The 20,570-nt window shown below is 43.2% G+C and overlaps 1 protein-coding gene across 1 annotated transcript; it reads left to right on the top strand.

Annotated features, from left to right (window-relative positions):
* Nucleotides 1-4,236: 4,236 nt before the first annotated feature.
* STEEP1 (STING1 ER exit protein 1) lies at nucleotides 4,237-15,906 on the top strand. The gene is made up of 7 exons (XM_001927356.5): nucleotides 4,237-4,392; nucleotides 7,379-7,496; nucleotides 11,325-11,366; nucleotides 12,601-12,739; nucleotides 13,258-13,347; nucleotides 13,906-13,998; nucleotides 15,474-15,906. The coding sequence occupies exons 1-7, from the start codon at nucleotides 4,269-4,271 to the stop codon at nucleotides 15,534-15,536; spliced, it is 669 nt and encodes a 222-aa protein (XP_001927391.1). The 5' UTR covers nucleotides 4,237-4,268; the 3' UTR covers nucleotides 15,537-15,906.
* The last annotated feature ends 4,664 nt before the right edge of the window (nucleotides 15,907-20,570 follow it).

Below are 20,570 nucleotides of genomic sequence, written 5' to 3'. Positions count from 1 at the left end.
GAGGCCCTAAAAAGCAAAAGAAAGAAAGAAAGAAAGAAAAAGAAACTACGAATTCAATACAACCTGAGGTAGAATCTGCTAAAATGCATTTCAAATATGTATGAGAGATAAAAAAAAAAAAGAATTAATTAGGTAAATGCACAAAGCTTGTGAATATGTAATTTATTTAAATCCTATAGTTATTCACCGTATTATTAAACAGCAGGTACTTCACATGAAAACATTTGAATCTGCCTTGTGTTATTCAACCATACATGTCAACAGTGACCTTCGTTCACTCTCATGGACTGCACCATTGTTAGCTTGGTGAATTTTTGTTAGAAATAGAAGCTGAATATTCTGACTTGCCCTACTGAGTCAAGCAGTTCAATAGCTTAACTGTGGTAAAGTGGGTTTTTTTGTTTTTTTTTTTTTTTAGATTTTGCTTTGTTTTGTTTATAGCTCATGGCTGTGATTGAAAATTTTCTGAACCAGAAGAACCACCCTATTATTGAATACTGAATGGAATTAGCTTTGCTATAGACTTAATAATGTTACTCAATAAATTTAACCTAAAATTACAAAGGAAAATGCTGCTTACTTGTTAAATTTATACTGCAGAGAAATCATTTTGATGACAACTGACACTTTTTTTTGAATCACAAGTAATGTCAACTTACTTAATTGCTTCCTGTGCTGTCAAAAGTTAAAAATCGAGATTTGCATTCCTACACAAATTTTGCAGTGGCTATATTTTCTGAATTCAGTGGTGTTTTTTGTACCCTGATACAAATGCAAAGGCAATTCCTATATTTCAAAAGCTATTTAACCGTGCAATTGAGGAGCTTTCACGTAAACTTCAATTGGAGGTGATTATTCTGCAGTGTAACAATATGCTAAAAGGCAAATGTCAAGAGAAGAATCTGATAGAATTCCATAAGTGCCATCTAAAAAATGAATATGCTCAATTAGGAGTTCCCGTCGTGGCGCAGTGGTTAACGAATCCAACTAGGAACCATGAGGTTGTGGGTTTGGTCCCTGCCCTTGCTCAGTGGGTTGGGGATCCGGCGTTGCCGTGAGCTGTGGTGTAGGTTGCAGATGCGGCTCAGATCCAGCGTTGCTGTGGCTCTGGCGTAGGCCGGCGGCTACAGCTCCGATTAGACCCCTAGCCTGGGAACCTCCATATGCCACGAGAGCAGCCCAAGAAATACCAAAAAGACAAAAAAAAAAAAAATTAAAATTAAAAAAAAATAAATAATGAATATGCTCAATTAAAACTCAGATGCTTATGGATTGATATCAGTATATGGCAGTACTTATCTGTATTAAGATTTTTCAAAGATGAAATACATAAAATCTCATTACAGATAAGCATGAGTAGATAAATATTTGTAATTGATTTTTAAAAATTAAGATCTTTCTCAACAGATGCTTGCCGTTTGTTACTTCTTTTGAAAAAAAATCAAGTTATAAACTTTTGGGGGGGGGGCACACCCACGGCATGTGGAAGTTCCCAGGCCAGTGATGGAACCCATGGCTGGATCCTTAACATGCTGAGCCCCTAGGGAACTCCTAACCTTTAATACAGATTAAAATGGCTGTTCTTAAAAAAAAATCTCAACTTGACCAATTTAAACAATTTAAAAACGTTTGAAAGTGTATTGAGAGTGCAACTGACTTTGATGAAACATTCACTTTGAACCTTAATTAAGTGAAAGAGTATCCTCTCCATAATAGAAGGCCATTCTTCTCAATAGTAGATCTGTTACAAAAAATTATACACAATTATTACTATATTTTGAATTTCATCAATAAAATATTTGTGGAAATGTTATCTCTCATTATGTAAGTACTTGTATAATGTTCTTGATTTTGTTTCTTGGCTCTCAAAGCCTAAAATATTTACTGTCTAGCCCTTCACCCACCCCTGCACTAGACTAAGCCACATAAAGGAGAGAGATTATTTATAATTGATTACTATACAACTAGTATGTAGCATAGGGCCTGACACTCAGAAGATCAATAAATACTGAATAAATAACATAGAATCATAAGGACGACATTGGACTAAGACCTAAGGAGCAAACACTGTGGTTCTTTAAGACTTGATTTTTTTTTTTTTTTGTCTTTTCTAGGGCCGCACCCATGACACATAGAGGTTCCTAGCCTAGGGGTCAAATTGGAGCTGTAGCTACCGGCCTACACCAAGCCACAGCAACACGGGATCCGAGCCGCATCTGTGACCTACACCACACACACAGCTCACGGCAATGCTGGATCCTTAACCCACTGAGTGAAGCCAGGGATCAATCCCGAAACCTCATGGTTCCTAGCCGGATTCGTGAACCACTGAGCCACGACGGGAACTCCTAAGACTTGATATTTTTTATACTTTATTTAACTCAAGTTCATTTAAGGGCCAGTAGATAGCTTTAAATTCCCATTGGTTTACATCTTGTGTATCTTGAACACTACACTTCTTCCAGCCAACCTGTCAATTTTCTGGTCACCAGTTCCTGCTTTCTTTCTCTGTCTAAAAAACCACTATTTTGGTGTCATCATCTGAAGTTATCCAATGTAAAATATCCTTGTTCTGCATTGCCCGAGGTTCCTGTCCTCCACAAAGAGCACTCTGGGAGAGTCTCTGGGTTGGAGAAGGAGGGGTGGAGGATGTTGCCTATAATTGTGGCAAATGAGATCATTGAGATGCTTCTATTTGCAAATCACTTACATGATTAGGGTCTAGTATCTAAAATATATAATGATGCGGCTCGGATCCCGCGTTGCTGTGGCTCTGGCATAGGCTGGCAGCTACAGCTCTGATTAGACCCCTAGCCTGGGAACCTCCCATGTGCTGCAGGAGCGGCCCAAGAAATGGCAAAAAGACAAAAATAAAATAAAAAAATAAAATATATAATGAACTCTCACAATTAAATAATATAATAAAAAATAACAATTAAAAATGGGGAAAGGATTAAAACAGACATTTGTCCAAAGAAGATATATAAATGACCAATAAACATATGTAACGCTGTTCAGTATCATTAGTCATCAGGAAAATGCAAACCAAAATCACAATGAGATACCACCTCACACTCACCAGGATGGCCATAATAAAAAAAGATAAAGATAATTACTGGTGAGGACATGAAGAAATCAAAACCCCACATACATGGCTGGAGGTAAATGTAAAATGTAAGGTAATAAACCTGCTTTGGAAAACACTTAGCAATTCCTCAAAAAGTTCAAAACAAAACAAAACAAAAAAATGCATTTTTAAATTAAAAATGTTAGTTATCAAATTTTACTCTCAAGTATATACCCAAGAAAACATATGAGCTCACAAAACATAAAAACATAGGAACATATATTCTCATGAAAACTTGTACCCCAGTGTTCATAGTAGCACTAGTCATTATATCCAAAAAGTGGAAATAACCCAATTGTCCACCAACTGATGAATGAATAAACAAAATGTGGTAGATCCACACAGCAGAATACTATTCAGCCATCAAAAGAAATGAAGTTCCTTTCTACTGATTCATTATTTTTACTGAGTTATGGTACAACATGGATGAACCTTGAAAACATAAGTGAAAGAAACCACAGATTGTATGATTTCACTTGTATAAAATTTCCAGAAGTAAAACCATAGAGACAGAACATAGATTAGTGGTTGCCAGGGGCAGGGGAAAAGGTGGGGAGAGTGACTGTTGATGGATATGGGATTTCTTTGGGGGATGATGAAAATGCTAGGTAGTAGGATGGTCGCAAAACTTCATGAATACACTAAACTCCACTGAATTATACACTTTAAAATGGTGAACTATATGTTATGGTGAATTAGATCTCAAAATTTTAAAAGATGCCTTTACTTCAATAGGTGCTCATCCTGAATACAGCTATTAAAATAAAAATCATATTTAGAGGCACACCTACGATCTGTATTATGCATATCACCGTGTAAATGTAGTCCTTTGCAAAGAATATCTAGTTATACATATAACTAGACACGTATACGTGTATAGAAATATAAATGAATACTTTAAACGATTAAGGGTGACCCAAGTAAAGCAGTCCCAGGGAACTTATGCCAAGGAAAACGAGATTCTGAGAGACTCAGAGCGTCCCCCGTCCTTCTTAAACTAATGGGACTGCCCAGAAGTTCACATGACTACCACTGACACATGACCAGCCTTAACCAAAGGAAAAGCCGCGACGCACGCCTGACGTCATTTCTGGGCGACCCTTATTTTTGGCTTTGCGTTTTCTGGCTGCTCTTCTGAGCCATGCCTAAGGTAGTGTCCCGGTCAGTAGTTTGCTCCGACACCCGGGACCGGGAGGAATATGACGACGGCGAGAAGCCCCTCCACGTCTACTACTGTTTGTGCGGCCAGATGGTCCTGGTGTTGGGTGAGTAGTCGGGAACCGGGGGCGTCTGGAAGGGCGAACTTCCAGAGGAAATTCTGTGATCTGGGAGCCGCGTCTTTTTGTAGATTTCCCTGTCCATCAAAATCCTCCGTACACATCCCCGCCCAATTCCAGGACAGCTTTTCTGTTTAACCTATGATTCTGTATCCAGACCTCCCTCAAAACTAAATTCCTTCTTCAGCAAAAATATGCTTTCTTTACTTCCATTCTGCTTTTAGGAACTTTGTAACCTTTCTGCCGAATGCAAGGATGTTGTAATAACTCTTAAGTGAAAATAAAATCCTCCCTTGATCCTACATTCTCCTCCAGTTATAACCTCATTCTTTTGCTTCTTTTATAGCAAAACTTCTAAAAAGAATTGCCTGTGTGAGCTGTCTGCATTCTCACTTCCCATTCCTTCTTGCCCTCACTTCAGGCAGGCTTTCCTTCTCACCTCACCATCTAAACCATATTTGTCAAAGTTTCTAACTGAACGTGTTACCAGTTCCACTGATCAATTATCAATGCTCATTTTAATCCCCCTCACAGTGGCATTTGACTAAGATGATCACACCGTCCTTCTTGAAACACTTCCATTTGCATCCAAGACTCCATACCCCCCTGATTTTCCTCCTACCTCGATTTTGCTCCTTCTCAGCATCTGGCTCCTTTTTCTGTCTCAGACTTTTAGGCTTTGCAGGGTTCTACGGCTCAGTCCTCTCACCTGTTCTGTATCTGTACTCACTCCTTGGGCGATCTCAGCCATCCACAAGCTTTAACTACCATCTATATGCTGATGACTCCCAAAAGTTCCTCTTTAACCTGCACTTGTCCAACTCCACCTGCCTATTTAGCATCTCCTTGTGGATGTCTAATAGGCCTCCCAAAGAACCAAGTTCAGAATTAACTTTATGTTTCCCTACTTTCTGCTCTCCACTGTCCCTCTCAGACTTCCTTATCACAGTCGGTGGTACCGCTATTCACCCAGTATCACAAAATCATTCTTGGTTTCTCCATCGAGTCCATCAACACATTCTGCGAGTGCTTCCTTGCAAATCTATCCAGAATCTGACTACTTACCACCTCCATTTTACCACTCTAGTCCAAGCTACCACCATCCCGCACCTGAATTGCCACAATAGTCTCTTGCTCTCCACTCTTTGTCCCAGAGCCCCATTCCAAACCAGTGTTTTCCTGTACCACCAAGAAAAAAAAACCAAAGTCCATACCAAGTCCCTTTGTGATCAAGCCTTCAGCTACCTCTCAGACTTCATCTTCTAGCACTCTTCTCCTTGTTCACTGTGCTCCAACTACAGTGGCCTTTTTGATTTTCTTCCATCATGTCAAAATGTTCCTGCCCCAGGGCCTTTGGGATTGGTATTTCTTCTGCCCCAAACATTCTCTCCTCCATGCTTCCTTACTTTATTTGGGTCTCTGCTGAAATGTCACTTCCTTAGAGAACTCTTTCCTGAATTGCTTATCTAAAATAGCACTCCTGTCACTCTTTGTCCTCTAACCCTGCCTGACTTTTCTTGGTAGCCCTCATCACTATCTGGATCACTGTGTAGCCTCTTAATATCCCGTTTAATTTTTTTTATTAGCACTAATCACTATCCACGATCATATTATATAATTATTATTTTAAAAATTCCTGCCTCCGCTACACTGTAAACTTCATCAGGTCAAGACCTTTGTCTACTTGGTTCTTTCCTGAATCTCCAGCACAGTGTTTGAACTGTGCCTGGTACATAGAGGGCCTGCCCACATTTACTGAATAAATGATTTTTTTTGTCTTTTTGCCTTTTCTAGGGCCACTCCCGTGGCATATGGAGGTTCCCAGGCTAGGGATCCAATTGGAGCTGTGTCCGCTGGCCTACACCACAGCCACAGCAACATGGGATCCAAGCCGCGTCTGCAACCTACACCACAGCTCACGGCAACGCCGGCTCCTTAACCCACTGAGCAAGGCCAGGGATCGAACCCACAACCTCATGGTTCCTAGTAGGATTCATTAACCACTGAACCACGACAGGAACTCCGTGAATAAATGATTTTTTTAAATTGAATAGCATTTTATTTTATTTGTTTTAAATTTTTTATTATGATTGATTTACAATGTTCTGTCAATTTATGCTGTACAGCAAAGTGAATTATCTTCTGATCACCTAGAGCTGGGTCTGAATTCTTGTTCTGCTTCCTGTTAAATGCATGACCTATCTCTTATCCTTCCTAAGCCTCAATTCCCTCACCGTTAAGCTAGGAATAGTAAATGTCTACTCCAGCAGGTCATTGAGAAGAGTCATGAGCTGACATGCAAACTGCCTGGTGCTCTCTAACTCCCCTCTCCACCTCCTCCATAACTCCCCAGTCACTCTGACCAGTTGATGTCTCTGTCCTCCTGTAGGAACTTAATTTGTATTATATCGATTTTCCATCTGTTTATAACAGTACCTAACTTATTTCCTGTATGTTTCCATTGTTTTTGGATTAGAACTTCTCTAACTGGAATGGGTCATTCACATACCATATATGGCATACTGCCTGCTCCCTAGCTCCATTCCTAAGTGCTTCTCCACCGTTCTCTGTCAGTGCCTTCCTCATAGGTGTTCCAGGATGCATGAACATCTCTTCTCATTCTAATGCACTATAACACACACAGTACCATGATCAGCAATACTCATAGAAAACTTGAGTGGCAGTGCTGGAAAGAACTTTCGAGATAATAGAATCAAATGAGGAGAAAGACCGCCCCCACCTCACCCCCCAAAGAGGAAGTGATTTGCCAAAGATCTCCAGTGTCAGAGCTGGGGCTAAAATCCGGGTCTCCTGACACCTACTCATTTTCAGTCGGAGAAGTCAGTGATGGGCTTCAATAAGCATGATCATTATAGTAAAAGCTACACTGCTGAGGGCCCCCACTGAAAACTTCTGATGGCCTCGGAGTATTTTTCAGGGGTTCTCGTGACCAAATCTTTCTCCCTTCCTTCAGACTGTCAGTTAGAGAAATTACCCATGAGGCCCCGGGATCGGTCCCGTGTGATTGATGCTGCCAAACACGCCCACAAATTTTGTAACACAGAAGATGAGGAGACCATGTATCTTCGGAGGTAAGAGGTTGACGTTCTCTGTCTAGGAGTACCTGGTTGTGTTGGGGTCCAGTTCTGAGGAATGTAAATACCTCATCTACCGTCAAACAGGTCATCCATTTGGGACCCAAGACTTTGACATTTGTGATGGTTCTCTAACTTGCGTTAACGCAACCATATCTTTATTGTGCTTTAATTGAAATGGTGCCGAGATGTGATTCTTTTGCCATTTGATAGCTTTAATTTGGCTCTTTTGCAAGTAGAATGAGTTTGTGCAGCCTGTAATCTCTTGGAGCACACCATGTGCCAGGCACTGAGCTAGGGACTGGATCTGTGACGATGCATAAGGTACTGTCCTTACTGTTAAAGAGCTCAGGACTCAGGGAGGGAACGGGCTACGTACTGTGATAAAATACTGGTGAGGTCAACAGACTGTGGCTATGGGAAAACAGACAGGATCAGGTCATCTTGCCTGAGTAATGGTCAGGAAATGCACCAGAAGGTGGTGGCATTTGCGTTTGGCCTTAACCTAGGATTTCACCAAGTAGATGAGGAGCAGTCCAGGTAGAGGAGCATTAAGAGCATTAAATGTGGTGAGCTTGGGAAATTTAAGTAGCCCCTTGTGGCTCGAGCCCAGGTTACTTTATAGGAAGGGGTTCATGTATCCCGGGGTGAAGACAGAGTAAAATGCTGAAGTAGACAAGTTTGGACTTTATCTTTAGACAATAGCCATCTTCTTTTTTTTTTTTTTTTTTTTTTTTGCTCTTTTTAGGACTGCACCTGCGGCATATGGAGGTTCCCAGGCTAGGGGTCCAATTGGAGCCGCCATCCTACACCACAGCCACAGCAATGCGGGATCTAAACCGCATCTGCAACCTACACCATAGCTCATGGCAGTGCCGGATCCTTAACCCACTGAGTGAGGCCAGGGATCGAACCTTCTTCCTCGTGGATGCTAGTTGGGTCTATAACCTGCTGAGCCACAATAGGAACTCCTGACCCTCTTTTCAAATAAGGTCACATTCTGAGGTTCCCGGAAGGGCATAACTTTTTAAGGGATACTATCCAAATCAGTACAGCCAGTAAAGGAGCAAAGAACCCTGCCCTTATCGAGTTTATATTCTAGTGTTGACTGGGAAAAAGCTTCAGGCTGACATCTAGCTACATTCGTTTGGTTTTTTTTTTTTAGCCACACCCACAGCATGTGGAAGTTCTTTGGCCAGGGATGGAATCCTCATCACAGCAGTGACCCAAGCTGCTGCAGTGACAATGCTGGATCCTTAACCCACTGTGCCACACGGGAACTCCCTATGAAATCATTTTTCACGTGTTAGATTGGTATTAATACATTTTAATAACCTACTGTGTTGGTGAGACTATAGGGAAACAGGAAGTCTCACATTGGTGGTGGTGGTATAAATTGGTTTAACTTCTCTAGGGAGTAATTTGGCTATATCAGAATTTAAAGTGGATATAGTCTAGGAGTTTATCCAGCAGGTAAAAGACATTTTGGTTCATCCATACAGATAGAATGCAGCCCTTATAAAGAATGAAGCCCCACCAAAAAAAAAAGAATGAAGCAACTCTTTATTGTCAATTGATTGGGAAGGATCACATTTATCTTTAACCAAGATATTCATATATATATAATACACACACACACATACATACATATATGTGTGTGTGTGTGTGTGTGTGTTTTATTTTTTTGGCTGCACTTGCAGCGTGTGGACGTTCTGGGCCTAGGATTGAGCCTGTGCCATCGCAGTGACAAGCTGAATCCTTAACTGCCAGGCCACCAGGGAACTCCTAACCAAGATATATTTTTAAATGAACAAAAAGTAGAGAACAGTGTGGAGTATGCTACATTTGTCTAAAAAGGAAGAGAGGGGAGATCCTGTCCTGGCTAGCAGAAATCTGACTAGTATCCATGAGGATGTGGGTTTGATCCCTGGCCTTGCTCAGTGGGTTAAGGATCCGCTGTTGCTGTGGGCTGTGGTGTAGGTCGCAGACATGGCTTGGATCCCAAGTTGCTGTGGCTGTGGCGTAGACCGGCAGCTACAGCTCAGATTCACCCCTAGCCTGGGAACTTCCATATGACGTTAGTGCGCCCCCCACCCCCAAAAAAAACCCAAATAAATAAATAGGAAGAGAGGAGTTCCCGCTGTGGTGCAGCAGGTTAAGAATACGACTGCAGCAGCTCAGGTCACTGCAGAGGCACCGGTTTGTTCCCTGGCCTAGCACAAGTATCCGGTGTTGCTGCAGCTCGGATTCAGTCCCTGGCCCAGGAACTTCCATATGTTGCGGGCACAGCCATAAAAAGAAATTATAAAAAAGGAAGAGAAAAAGGTATTTTCTTTATATTGTCAATAAGGAGTCTTTGCTTGCATCATCGGCTCTCTCTGGGAGGAACAGAAGAAACCAGAAACAATATTTGCCTCTGGGGAAGAGAACTGGGTGCGTGGTAGATGAGCAGGGCGTGGGGAGGGGGTCTATTTACCTTTCACTTTCTACTCTCACGTACACCGTGTGCACATATTGCCTATTTAAAAGAGTGAACCAGGGAGGGGCAGTGAGGAGACCAGTTGGGAAGCTGCGGCAATGGTCCAGGGAGGACCTACAGGTGGTCTGGGCTGAGATGGTGACAGGAAAGTGGAGAAAAGCAGGCTGGTTCAAGACCTTTTTTGGAGATAAGGTCCATAGGATTTGCTGGCAGAGTGGGTGTGAGAGATGAGGGGAAGAGGGGACTCAAGGATGAGTCCCAGGTTTCTGTTAAGCAGCTGCCTGAATGCAAGTTTAGCTCCCTGTTGATTCTCTTAGTGTTGTGTGGGCTCTTGGGCTTGACCGCCTGGGCTCGAAATCAGCCTATTCTACTTCTAACTCTGTGACCTTGGGTGAACCACATAACCCCTTTGTGCTTCGGAGCCCTCATCTGTGAAATGGGAAAGATAATGCGACCTACATCACAGGGCTCTTGTAAGGATTAAATGAGTTAATACACGTACACTTTCACATGCACATGATAAAAGCTACACAAGTGATTGCCACTATTATTGTTACTGCGACTCTGACTGCTACCACACCTCCTCCTCTGTCAGGGAGATGCCTGACCCACGTCAGGGGCTCACTAAATGTTTGTGGAAAGAAAGGAATGCTTTAAAATGAAGATGTGGGAGTTCCCATTGTGGCACAGTGGAAACAAACCCAACTAGTATCCATGAGGACTTGGGTTTGATCCCTGGCCTCGCTCAGTGGGTCAGGGATCCAGCGTTGCCATGAGCTGTGGTGTAGGTCGCAGATGCGGCTTGGATCACGTGTTGCTGTGGCTGTGACTGAGGTGTAGGTCGGCAGCTGTAGCTCTGATTTGACCCCTAGCCTGGGAACTTCCATATGCTGCAGGTGCAGCCCTAAAAAGCAAAAAATAAAATAAAGTAAAATGAAGACATGTAAATTAGCAGCTGACCTATGAAATGGAAACTTTTGAAAGGTCCTTCTAGCATTTGAAGAAATGAGCTAATGAGGTTGGTAGGTTATAAGATTTGTTCATACTTTTTTTTTTTTTGTCTTTTTTTTGCCATTTCTTGGGCCACTTCCGCGGCATATGGAGGTTCCCAGGCTAGGGGTCTAATCGGAGCTGTAGCTGCCAGCCTACGCCAGAGCCACAGCAACACAGGATTCGAGCCGAGTCTGCAACCTACACCACAGCTCACGGCAATGCCGGATCCTTAACCCACTGAGCAAGGGCAGGGATCGAACCCGCAACCTCATGGTTCCTAGTCGGATTCGTTAACCACTGCACCACGTTGGAACTCCCATACCTTTTTTTAAAATTTCCATTTTTCTGTGCAGGCCTGAAGGCATTGAGCGGCAGTACAGGAAGAAGTGTGCAAAGTAAGTATGAACAGTGTGGATTTCTTCGAGCATGAGCAAGTAGAGGTGATGCTGTATTAGGAAAAGGAGCATTTGGAGACAATTCTCTGTTATATCTTTATCCTTATAATCTCACCTGCCTTCAGACTTCAGTCATGCAAGTACTGGTGTGCTTCTTGAGGAGACTGGTCAAGGTACATCTCTAACCAGCTGGCCACAAAAATGAAGTGTGTTTTTTTTTTTTTTTTTGGTTTTTTTTGTTTGTTTGTTTGTTTTTTTTGCTTTTTAGGGCTGCACCTGTGGCATATGGAGGTTCCCAAGTTAGGGGTTCAATTAGAGCTGTAGCTGCCAGCCTACACCACAGCCCCAGCAATGTGGGATCCGAGCCACGTCTGCGACCTGCACCACAGCTCACGGCAACGTCGGATCCTTAACCCATTGAGCAAGACCAGGGATTGAACCTGCAGCCTCATGGTTCCTAGTCGGGTTTGTTTCTACTGCACCACATCGGGAACTCCTGAGGGTTTTTTTAAAACATAGTATATAATATTTTAATTGAGATGTAACTTAATGTATAATAAAATTTGCCTTTCCTAATCTGGCATTGTTGTGAGTGTGGTGTAGGTCTCAGATTTGGCTCGGATCCTGTGTTGCTGTGGCTGTGGGGTAGGCCAGCAGCTGCAGCTCTGATTCAGCCCCTAGTCTGGGAACCTCCATATGCCACAGGTGCAGCCTTGGAAAGCAAAAAAAACAAAAAACAAAACAAAAAAAACAGATGAAAGTATGGCGACTGCTACAGGGCTTAGTTGGCAGACCACTGAAGTGGATGGAGCCTTTATGTTCCTTGACACTGCAAATCAAAACTAGACAAAACCCCAAACTAGTTACCCAGACTTCTGGGAACAATGGCAGCAGTTTTAACCAGAAAGCAGTCAGCAGCAGCAGCCAGCGTTTCCCAAACCTGTCTACTGATAAGAATCACTTGGGATGCTAAGATGAATTCCCAGGCCTCACCCCCAGAGCTGCTGAATCAGGATCCTCTGGGGAAGGGACCTGGGAATCTGATCAGCAATTTTCACAAGCACGTTCTGTCATTCTTAGCACATGTAGTTTTGGGAAACACTGGGAAGAGTTAATCAATCATTAGTTTATGCCACAAACACAAATATTCCCAGAGCCTAAGCATACTTTGCAAAGCACTGTTTTGGGGATTTGGGTTCTGAGGCCTCCCTGAGATTCACTCTGCTGTTTGCAGGTGTGGACTGCCACTCTTCTACCAGTCCCAGCCAAAAAATGCTCCTGTGACCTTCATTGTGGATGGAGCAGTCGTCAAGTTTGGCCAGGGTTTTGGGAAAACAAACATATATACTCAGAAACAAGAGCCTCCTAAGAAGGTAATTATCACTGATGGAGACAGAGTTAATGTAGCTACAGATATAGCCCTAAAATTTTAAGTAAGATTACCGTGGACAAGGAACTGCCCTTTATGGATGCTCTCTTTGTTAAGAGCATGCCATTTTTGTGTATAAGTAGATGTTACAAAATTGTAACATTTATTATATGTTCTTTATTCTTTCCTACATCTGCTCTGTGAGTAAAGTTAGAAATTGCATGGCTTTCTCATTCACATTTACTTCCTTTGAAATGTCTTCTTTTCCCAGTTGAGAGCAATTAAAAGTGGGAAGAATAGGCTAATCTTTAAATACACTGTGAAAACCCTTGATGGCAAATACTAGAAACAGATAATGCAAATTGAAAGATGGGCGCTTTTGAGATAGGCCAGCCTGTCCCAAAGAGGTGGGTGTCTCTCCAACAATCTCCCCTCCGCCCCCAGCACGTGCATGGGTGCACATGCGCGGCTCAGAGAACCACTTGAGGTGAACTAAACCGATTCCGCTTCCTGCACCTCCAGGTGATGATGACCAAACGGACTAAAGACATGGGCAAGTTCAGCTCTGTCACTGTGTCTACTATCGATGAAGAGGAAGAGGAGATCGAGGCTGTAAGTGCTTCTGCTCAGGGGAGGGGAGCAGGACCGAAAGGAAAGGGGACTCTCCAACTAGAGCATCAAGTAGCAGAATAACAAGAAACTTCGCTCATAGACCTTGCTCTGCTACCAAGAAGCAGGGTGACACCAGGCTGGTTCCTGTTGCCCCAGGTCTCAGGATATCTGTAAGACGATGAGCAGGGAGTTGGACCAGATCAGTGATTTTTTTTTTTTTTCAGATCATTTTTTGAGATGCCTTGGGCTCAGCGATTTCAGGTCCCTTGCAGTCCAGCTGGGATGGTGTGGGAGCCGGTCCTGAGCAAGAGAAGCAATGACCTTTACAGCACGTCAGTGTAGTGATGTTTACAGAGAGGTGTTAGCTGTTATGTAAACATGGTTTTGACTGAAGCCCGACTCTCCCAGATTATTGAAAAGCTGAAGAGTTGAAAGGGAGCAGAGTCCTGCCATTTCAGTAATAATTTGATAGTTTGAGGAGTATAAACCTCCCCCGAGTCCTCTCTTGTTCCTCTTCGGTGAGACCACCGGTCTAAGGATGCTTCTTTTTTCCCTCAGAGGGAAGTTGCCGACTCGTATGCGCAGAATGCCAAGGTGATTGAAAAGCAGCTGGAGCGCAAAGGCATGAGCAAAAGGCGGCTACAGGAGCTGGTGAGTGGCGTGGGGTGGCAGGCGCTGGGTAGAGCTGTTCGGGTTCCTCGGTCTGAGGGCCCCCCAGCCCGGCAGGCAGGGAATCCTTTAGGAAGTCTGTCAGGGCTGATGGTGTAGCCAGTTGTCTGGTCCTGGGCCGTGGCTGTCGGTACATACCCTGCTCTGGGGCAGTGACCACGGGATCCAGGCCCCAAGTGATGGTTCTCGTTAGCCAGCCCTAACTAGAATGATCACCTAATCAGCTGCTTGTGGTCCAAGGTCAGGAGTTCAAGATCGGTGTTCACGGAGTGCTCTCCCAGGATATGACGGCATACGATGGTGCTACAGTGGAGTACCAGGGTTGGACCTGGTCACCGCTTCGTCAAGCACTGCTCCCAGCACCACTGTTGGGGCTACTCCTGGGCCCTTTGCTGAGCACACACACATCTATAGATCGTGGTGCTCTGTTCCTGTTTTTTGTTTTTTTTCATTTTTTCAGGGCCGCTGCACCCTGGGCATATAGATACCCAGGCGAGGGGTCAAATTGGAGCTATAGCTGCCGACCTACGCCACAGCCACAGCAATGCGGGATCCAAGCTGTGTCTGCGACCTACACCACAGCTCACAGCCATGTTGGATCCTTAACCCACTGAGCGAGGCCAGGGATGGAACCCACATCCTCATGGATACAAGTCGGGTTCGTTACTGCTGAGCCACAATGGGAACTCCATGTTCCTGTTTTCTTGGTAAGAATTTCTTATGATATTTCTTTAAAATCAGACATCACGCATTGGTGCCTCATCAAAAGGTATACCATCTATTCCGATGACAGTAGAGGATTTTTTGGTGACAGAGGGAGTGGGTCTTGAGAGCTGCTTTACCTTGCCGCAGTGATCTAGAGCAGCGCTTGCCAAATTTTCTGAGGTGAAGGACCAGTGCTTTTTTCTTCTTTTTAAAAGTTTTCAAGAGCAGATTTGTAATTGGTGTAAAATGAATTTGCTTCAGTACTTCTTAGGAAATTAGTATTACTCTGTCACATTGCTATAAAAGTTTCTAAATGCTTACTCTCAATTTTCGTGTGTATCTTTGTGGACCAATAACAAACAGTTCGTGGACTGCACAACTTTAGGTAGCACTGCTCTAGACCAGTGTTTTTCCTCCTGTTCTGCCAAGCATCGGATACTGGTGTGTCAGGATATTGAATGCCTCAGCCCCTCAGGGGTCTGGGTGCTGCAGGATCCCTACACAGATCACCTTTGACCACAGCCCTGTGTCTTTACCCTATTTTGCCACACAGACCCTGTCATTTTCTGTGTGTGCCATAACATCAGAAAGATTGGAAAGCAGTTGCTAGAGTTTCATCATGCTTTTAGGAACACAGTGCTAGTTTGTGTACTAAATGAACGCAAGGGGATAGGGTTGCGGCAGTTGGAATAAAGCAGGAAAATCAGGATTTCATGTCACGTATCAGGACATATACTTTTCTTCCTTTCCAGGCGGAACTGGAAGCCAAGAAAGCGAAAATGAAGGGAACCTTGATTGACAACCAGTTCAAGTGATCAGCCCCTTTCTGTGCACCCAGACTGGAGGCAAGCATTTAGATCAGGAGGGAAAAGAGCGTTTTCTCATTTACATGGACTGGTTCTGATCTTTCTGCCCCAGCAGAAGGCCTTACGTGGCTTCCCAGTGATTCTCCTGCATTCAGTGAGATCTTTGAGTCCATCTGACCTGCTTTCTAGAGATGCGTTTTTCTCCATCTTTCTGTATATAGGTCTTCTGTACTATTTTTTGTCCATTTGATGTAAACTTCTTCATCTGTATAGAAGCTCCATGAATAGATCAGTGCTTGAGTGTCTCTAGTTTCTAAAGTAGCTGTTCTTATTCCTTCTTCAAAGTTAATAAAATGTTTAAAGATTTTTGCTAAAAAAATTTGTGTTGTGTCATAGAAAAAAGCGGCATGAATTATATTTAAAGTTATAGCAAGCCAGATCCTTGTAAGTGGCTCTGTTTCTGTTCTTAGACTGGCAAGTATTGGCTATGGTTTGAATCTCTCTACTGTCAGAAAATCCATAAAAAGCCAGAATCTGCATAAAGCTTCCTTTACTTCAAATATTAAAACTATGAGTGAGCCAACCCTTGTCAGACGTTGTACTTACAGAAGGAAAGGCTTTGACCTGAATGAAAATGGGGTCTTGATAAGCACCTGCCAGGAGCTACCATCCTGTCAGGCAGCCAAGAGGATGGCTTCCATGTGTGGGTACATGGAAGGGAGACATGAAAGAGTAAGAAATGATATTGAGATTGGAGTTCCCATTGTGGCATGGTGGTTAATGAATTCGACTAGGCACCCTGAGGTTGCAGGTTTGATCCCTGGCCTCGCTCAGTGGGTTAAGGATCTTGCATTGTTCTGAGCTGTGGTGTAGGTCACAGATGCGGCTCGGATCCCGCATTGCTGTGGTTCTGGCGTAGGCTGGAGGCTACAGCTCCAATTCGACCCCTAGCCTGGGAACCTCCATATGCCTTGGGTGCAGCCCTAGAAAAGACGAAAAAAAAAAAAAAAGATATTGAGATAAACAAAAGATAACTTGTCTTTTATGTCACATTTGCTATTTGTGGAGAAGTGTCGTATACACAAATATTCAATGTCACGCTGCTTCAGTGACATCAGTATATAGTGTTTGTATCCATGTTTGTATCTGTTCACCTGGATTGCAAGGCATTGGGGCAGGAAGAGTGTTTTAGCCTCCTTGTATTATTTGCAGGAATTGTACTTAGACATCTGGCATGTGTGTGAGGTGGTACTGCGAGATAAGGCTTTTTTCTTTGCTTTCCTCCCGATTTCTGAATTTGGAAGGAAAAGGTTTGAGTCGGGGTAGGTGTGAGCTAGCAAGAACTGGGAGAAAGAGGGTTGGGGGATCCTAGGAAGGCCCAGGGCTGTGTGGCCAGCTTTCCAGTTACCCTCCTGCAGCCAATGAGGGCTTTGCAACTGAGCCCTCCTCTCCACCTCATCTCTGTCCGTGCGTTGCATGGAGAACCAACCATAACCTCCTCACAGTTCCTCGGCTCCAAACAATGACCTTTACCCCCACTCCCCTTTAGCCACAAACTCCTTGGATATCATCTCCACCACCTATGAGGTCCAATACTCTGCTCTGACCACAACCTCTTACCACTGCTACTATAATACTCCTACTGAAATGTTCTATTTTGTTTTTAGATTTGAAGGGTGATTAGTTTTTTTGGAAGTATATATGGTTGACTTATAATATTGTGTTATTTTCAGGTGTACAGCAAAGTGATTTGGTTATATATTTCTGTATTCTTGTCTTTTTGTCTTTTTAGGGCCGCACCCGCGCGGCATATGGAGGTTCCCAGGCTAGGGGTTGAATCGGAGCTACAGCTGCTGGCCTACACCACAGCCACAGCATCATGTGATCCGAGCTGCGTCTGCGACCTACACCACAGCTCATGGCAACACCAGATCCTTAACCCACTGAGCAAGGCCAGGAACCGAACCCGCAACCTCATGGATACTAGTCGGGTTTGTTAACCATTGAGCCACAGCGGGAACTCCTATATCTGTATTCTTTTTTTTTAATTTTCCATTATAGTTTATTACAAGATAATGAATATAGTTCCCTGGGCTATACAGTAAATCCTTGTTGTTTATTTAGTTTTTTTTTTTTTTTTTTTTTTTTTTTTTTTTTGTCTTTTGTCTTTTTTTTTTTTTGTTGTTGTTGTTGCTATTTCTTGGGCCGCTCCCGCGGCATATGGAGGTTCCCAGGCTAGGGGTCAAATTGGAGCTGTAGCCACTGGCCTACGCCAGAGCCACAGCAACGCGGGATCCGAGCCGCGTCTGCAACCTACACCACAGCTCACGGCAACGCCGGATCGTTAACCCACTGAGCAAGGGCAGGGACCGAACCTGCAACCTCATGGTTCCTAGTCAGATTCGTTAACCACTGTGCCACGACGGGAACTCCTGTTTATTTAGTTTATATATGCTGGTGTGTATCTGTTAGTTCCATCTTCCCAATTTATCCCTCCCACCACCCTTTGGGAACTGTAAGTTTGTTTTCTATGTCTGTGAGTCTGTTTCTGCTTTGAAGTAAGTTCATTTGTACTCTTTTTTTAGGTTCCACATATAAATGATATCATAATATTTATCTTTTTCTATCCAACTTAATATAATCTCTAGGTCCATCCATGTTACTGCACATGGCATTATTTCATTCTTTTTGTGGCTGAGTAATAGTCCATCGTATGTATGTACCACATCTTTTTTATCCAGCCCTCTGTTGATGGACATTTAAGTTGCTTCCAGGTCTTGGCTATTGTGAATAGTGCTGCAGTGAACATTGGGGTGCATGTCTCTTTTCAAATTATGGTTTTCTCTGGATATAAGCCCAGGATTGGGATTGCTGGGTCATGTGGTAGTTCTATATTTAGTTTTTTTAAGGAATCTCCATACTGTTCTCCATAGTGGTTGTACCAATTTACATTCCCACCAACAACTTTTCTCCATTCCTCTTAGAAACTACAGGGTTTTAATGTTAGCATAAAGAGCCATATTGAAATTTTGGAGAGTCTTACTCTGTTGTTTTTTTGTTTGGTTTTGCAAAAATTTTTTTTTGATTTTGCAAATTTTTAACTGTGATAAAAATGGTAAAATGTTGCCATTGCAATAACTGGTGACATTTGGATGTGTCATTTTATTGTTTAAGAGAAATTGAAAAGCTTTTTAAAAAGTAGCTGTTTGAAGCATTTTGGGAGCCTAACCACTGCAGACCACTTCCTTTTCTTAAGGGAAAATCTGCCCTTTTTTATTTCTTTGATGTTTTACTCTGCTTCTTCATCTGACTGCTTTTTCACTCAACTTTAACAAAGCACAGTCTGTTACACTTGAGCTTTTAATCTTTTATATTCCTCCAGGAAAACAAAAAGCATCGCTAATGGTGAACTCAACCTGCTTTTAAATTTCGTAGAACCGTGATCCTCCTGTTTTCTCCCAGTACTGCAGTTCTGCCACCCGCTTTCTTCCTTTTGACCCAGCCTGATCCTGGGATGGACGATCAGAATGCCTCTCACGAGCCCCTTTAACTCTTCTTACCTTGATTTTTTTAACTTTTAAAAAAAAAATCTTTGGATAATTTTAGATTTATAGACAAGTTCCAAAAATAGCATAGAGTTCCTGTGTACTCTTTACTACAGTTTCCCTAACATGAACATCTTCTATAATGCTACGGGCTGAATTGCATCCACCTCCAAATTCATATGTCGAAGCCCTAACCCCTAATGTGATGGAATGTGGAGATGGGCCTTGGGGCGGTAATGGGAGTTAGATGAGGTGGTGGCGGCGGGGGGTGGGGGAGGGGAGGGAATTGGGACACGGACCTCACGATGGGATTAGTGCCCCTACAAGAAGAGACCAGAGAGCTCACACTCTCTCTTTTCTCTGTCTCTGTCTGTATGTCTCTTTCTCTCCACCTCCCCCCCTCCTCTTTTTTTTTTTAATGGCTGCACCTGCACCATATGGAAGTTCCCAGGCCCAGGGTTGAATCGAAGCTGCAGCTGCTGGCCTACCCCACAGCCGTGGCAACACTGGATCCAAGCCACATGTGACCTATGCCGTGACTTGCAGCAGCACCAAATCCTAAGCCACTGAACGAGGCCAGGGATTGAACCCGCATCCTCACAGATATAATGTTGGGTCCTTAACCCACTGAGCCACAGTGGGAAGTCTTCTGTCCACCTCTTTCTCTACCATGTGAGAACATAGCAAGAAGGTGGCCATCTGCAAGTTATGAAAAGAGCTCTCATCAGGAACAGAATCAGCCAGCACCTTAATCTTGGCTTACCCAATCTCTAGAACTGTGAGAAATACATGCCTATTTAAGCCACCCAGTCCATAGTATTTTGTTATAGCAGCCCTAGCAGCCTCATAGGTAGAAAACCATATTGGGTGTTAGGCTCAAGGATGTATTGTACAATGCAGGGAATAGAGCCAATAGTTCGGCTAAATGAAGAGTAACCTTTAAAAACTGTATAAAAATAGAAATTTTAATTGATAAATTAAAACCCTAGTACATTTGTCAAAACTGAGAAATTAACACTGGTACAATAACATTAGAACAGATTTCATTTGGATTTCACCAGTTTTTCCGCTATGTCCTCTTTATGTTCTAGGATCCAATCTAGGATCTCACATTGCATTTAGCTGTCATGACACTTTAGTCTCCTCTGATCTGTGACAGTTCTTCAGTGCTATCTCATGCTTTTAATTTGCATTTCCCTAATGACAGATGATGTTCAACATATTTTTCTTCCTATATTTATTTATTTTATTTTTTAGTTTTTTTGTCTTTTTAGGGCTACACCCCAGGCATATAGAGGTTCCCAGGCTAGGGGTTGAATTGGAGCTGTAGCTGCTGGCTTATACCACAGACACAGCAACTTGGGATCTGAGCTGCGTCTGCAACCTACACCACGGATCATGGCAACGCCGGGTCCTTAACCCACTGAGTGAGGTCAGGGACGAAGCTTTGTCCTCGTGGATGCCGGTCAGATTCGTTTCCACTGAGCCACGACGGGAA

Source organism: Sus scrofa, chromosome X, assembly GCF_054392235.1.
Source record: "Sus scrofa isolate SSC_HxYL_T2T_F1_AM1 chromosome X, Sscrofa_HxYL_maternal_Yorkshire_Landrace_v2.0, whole genome shotgun sequence".
NCBI classification, from domain to species: domain Eukaryota; kingdom Metazoa; phylum Chordata; class Mammalia; order Artiodactyla; family Suidae; genus Sus; species Sus scrofa.
The sequence above is the reverse complement of the archived record's forward strand: the minus strand, read 5'-3'. Positions and strand labels throughout refer to the sequence as shown.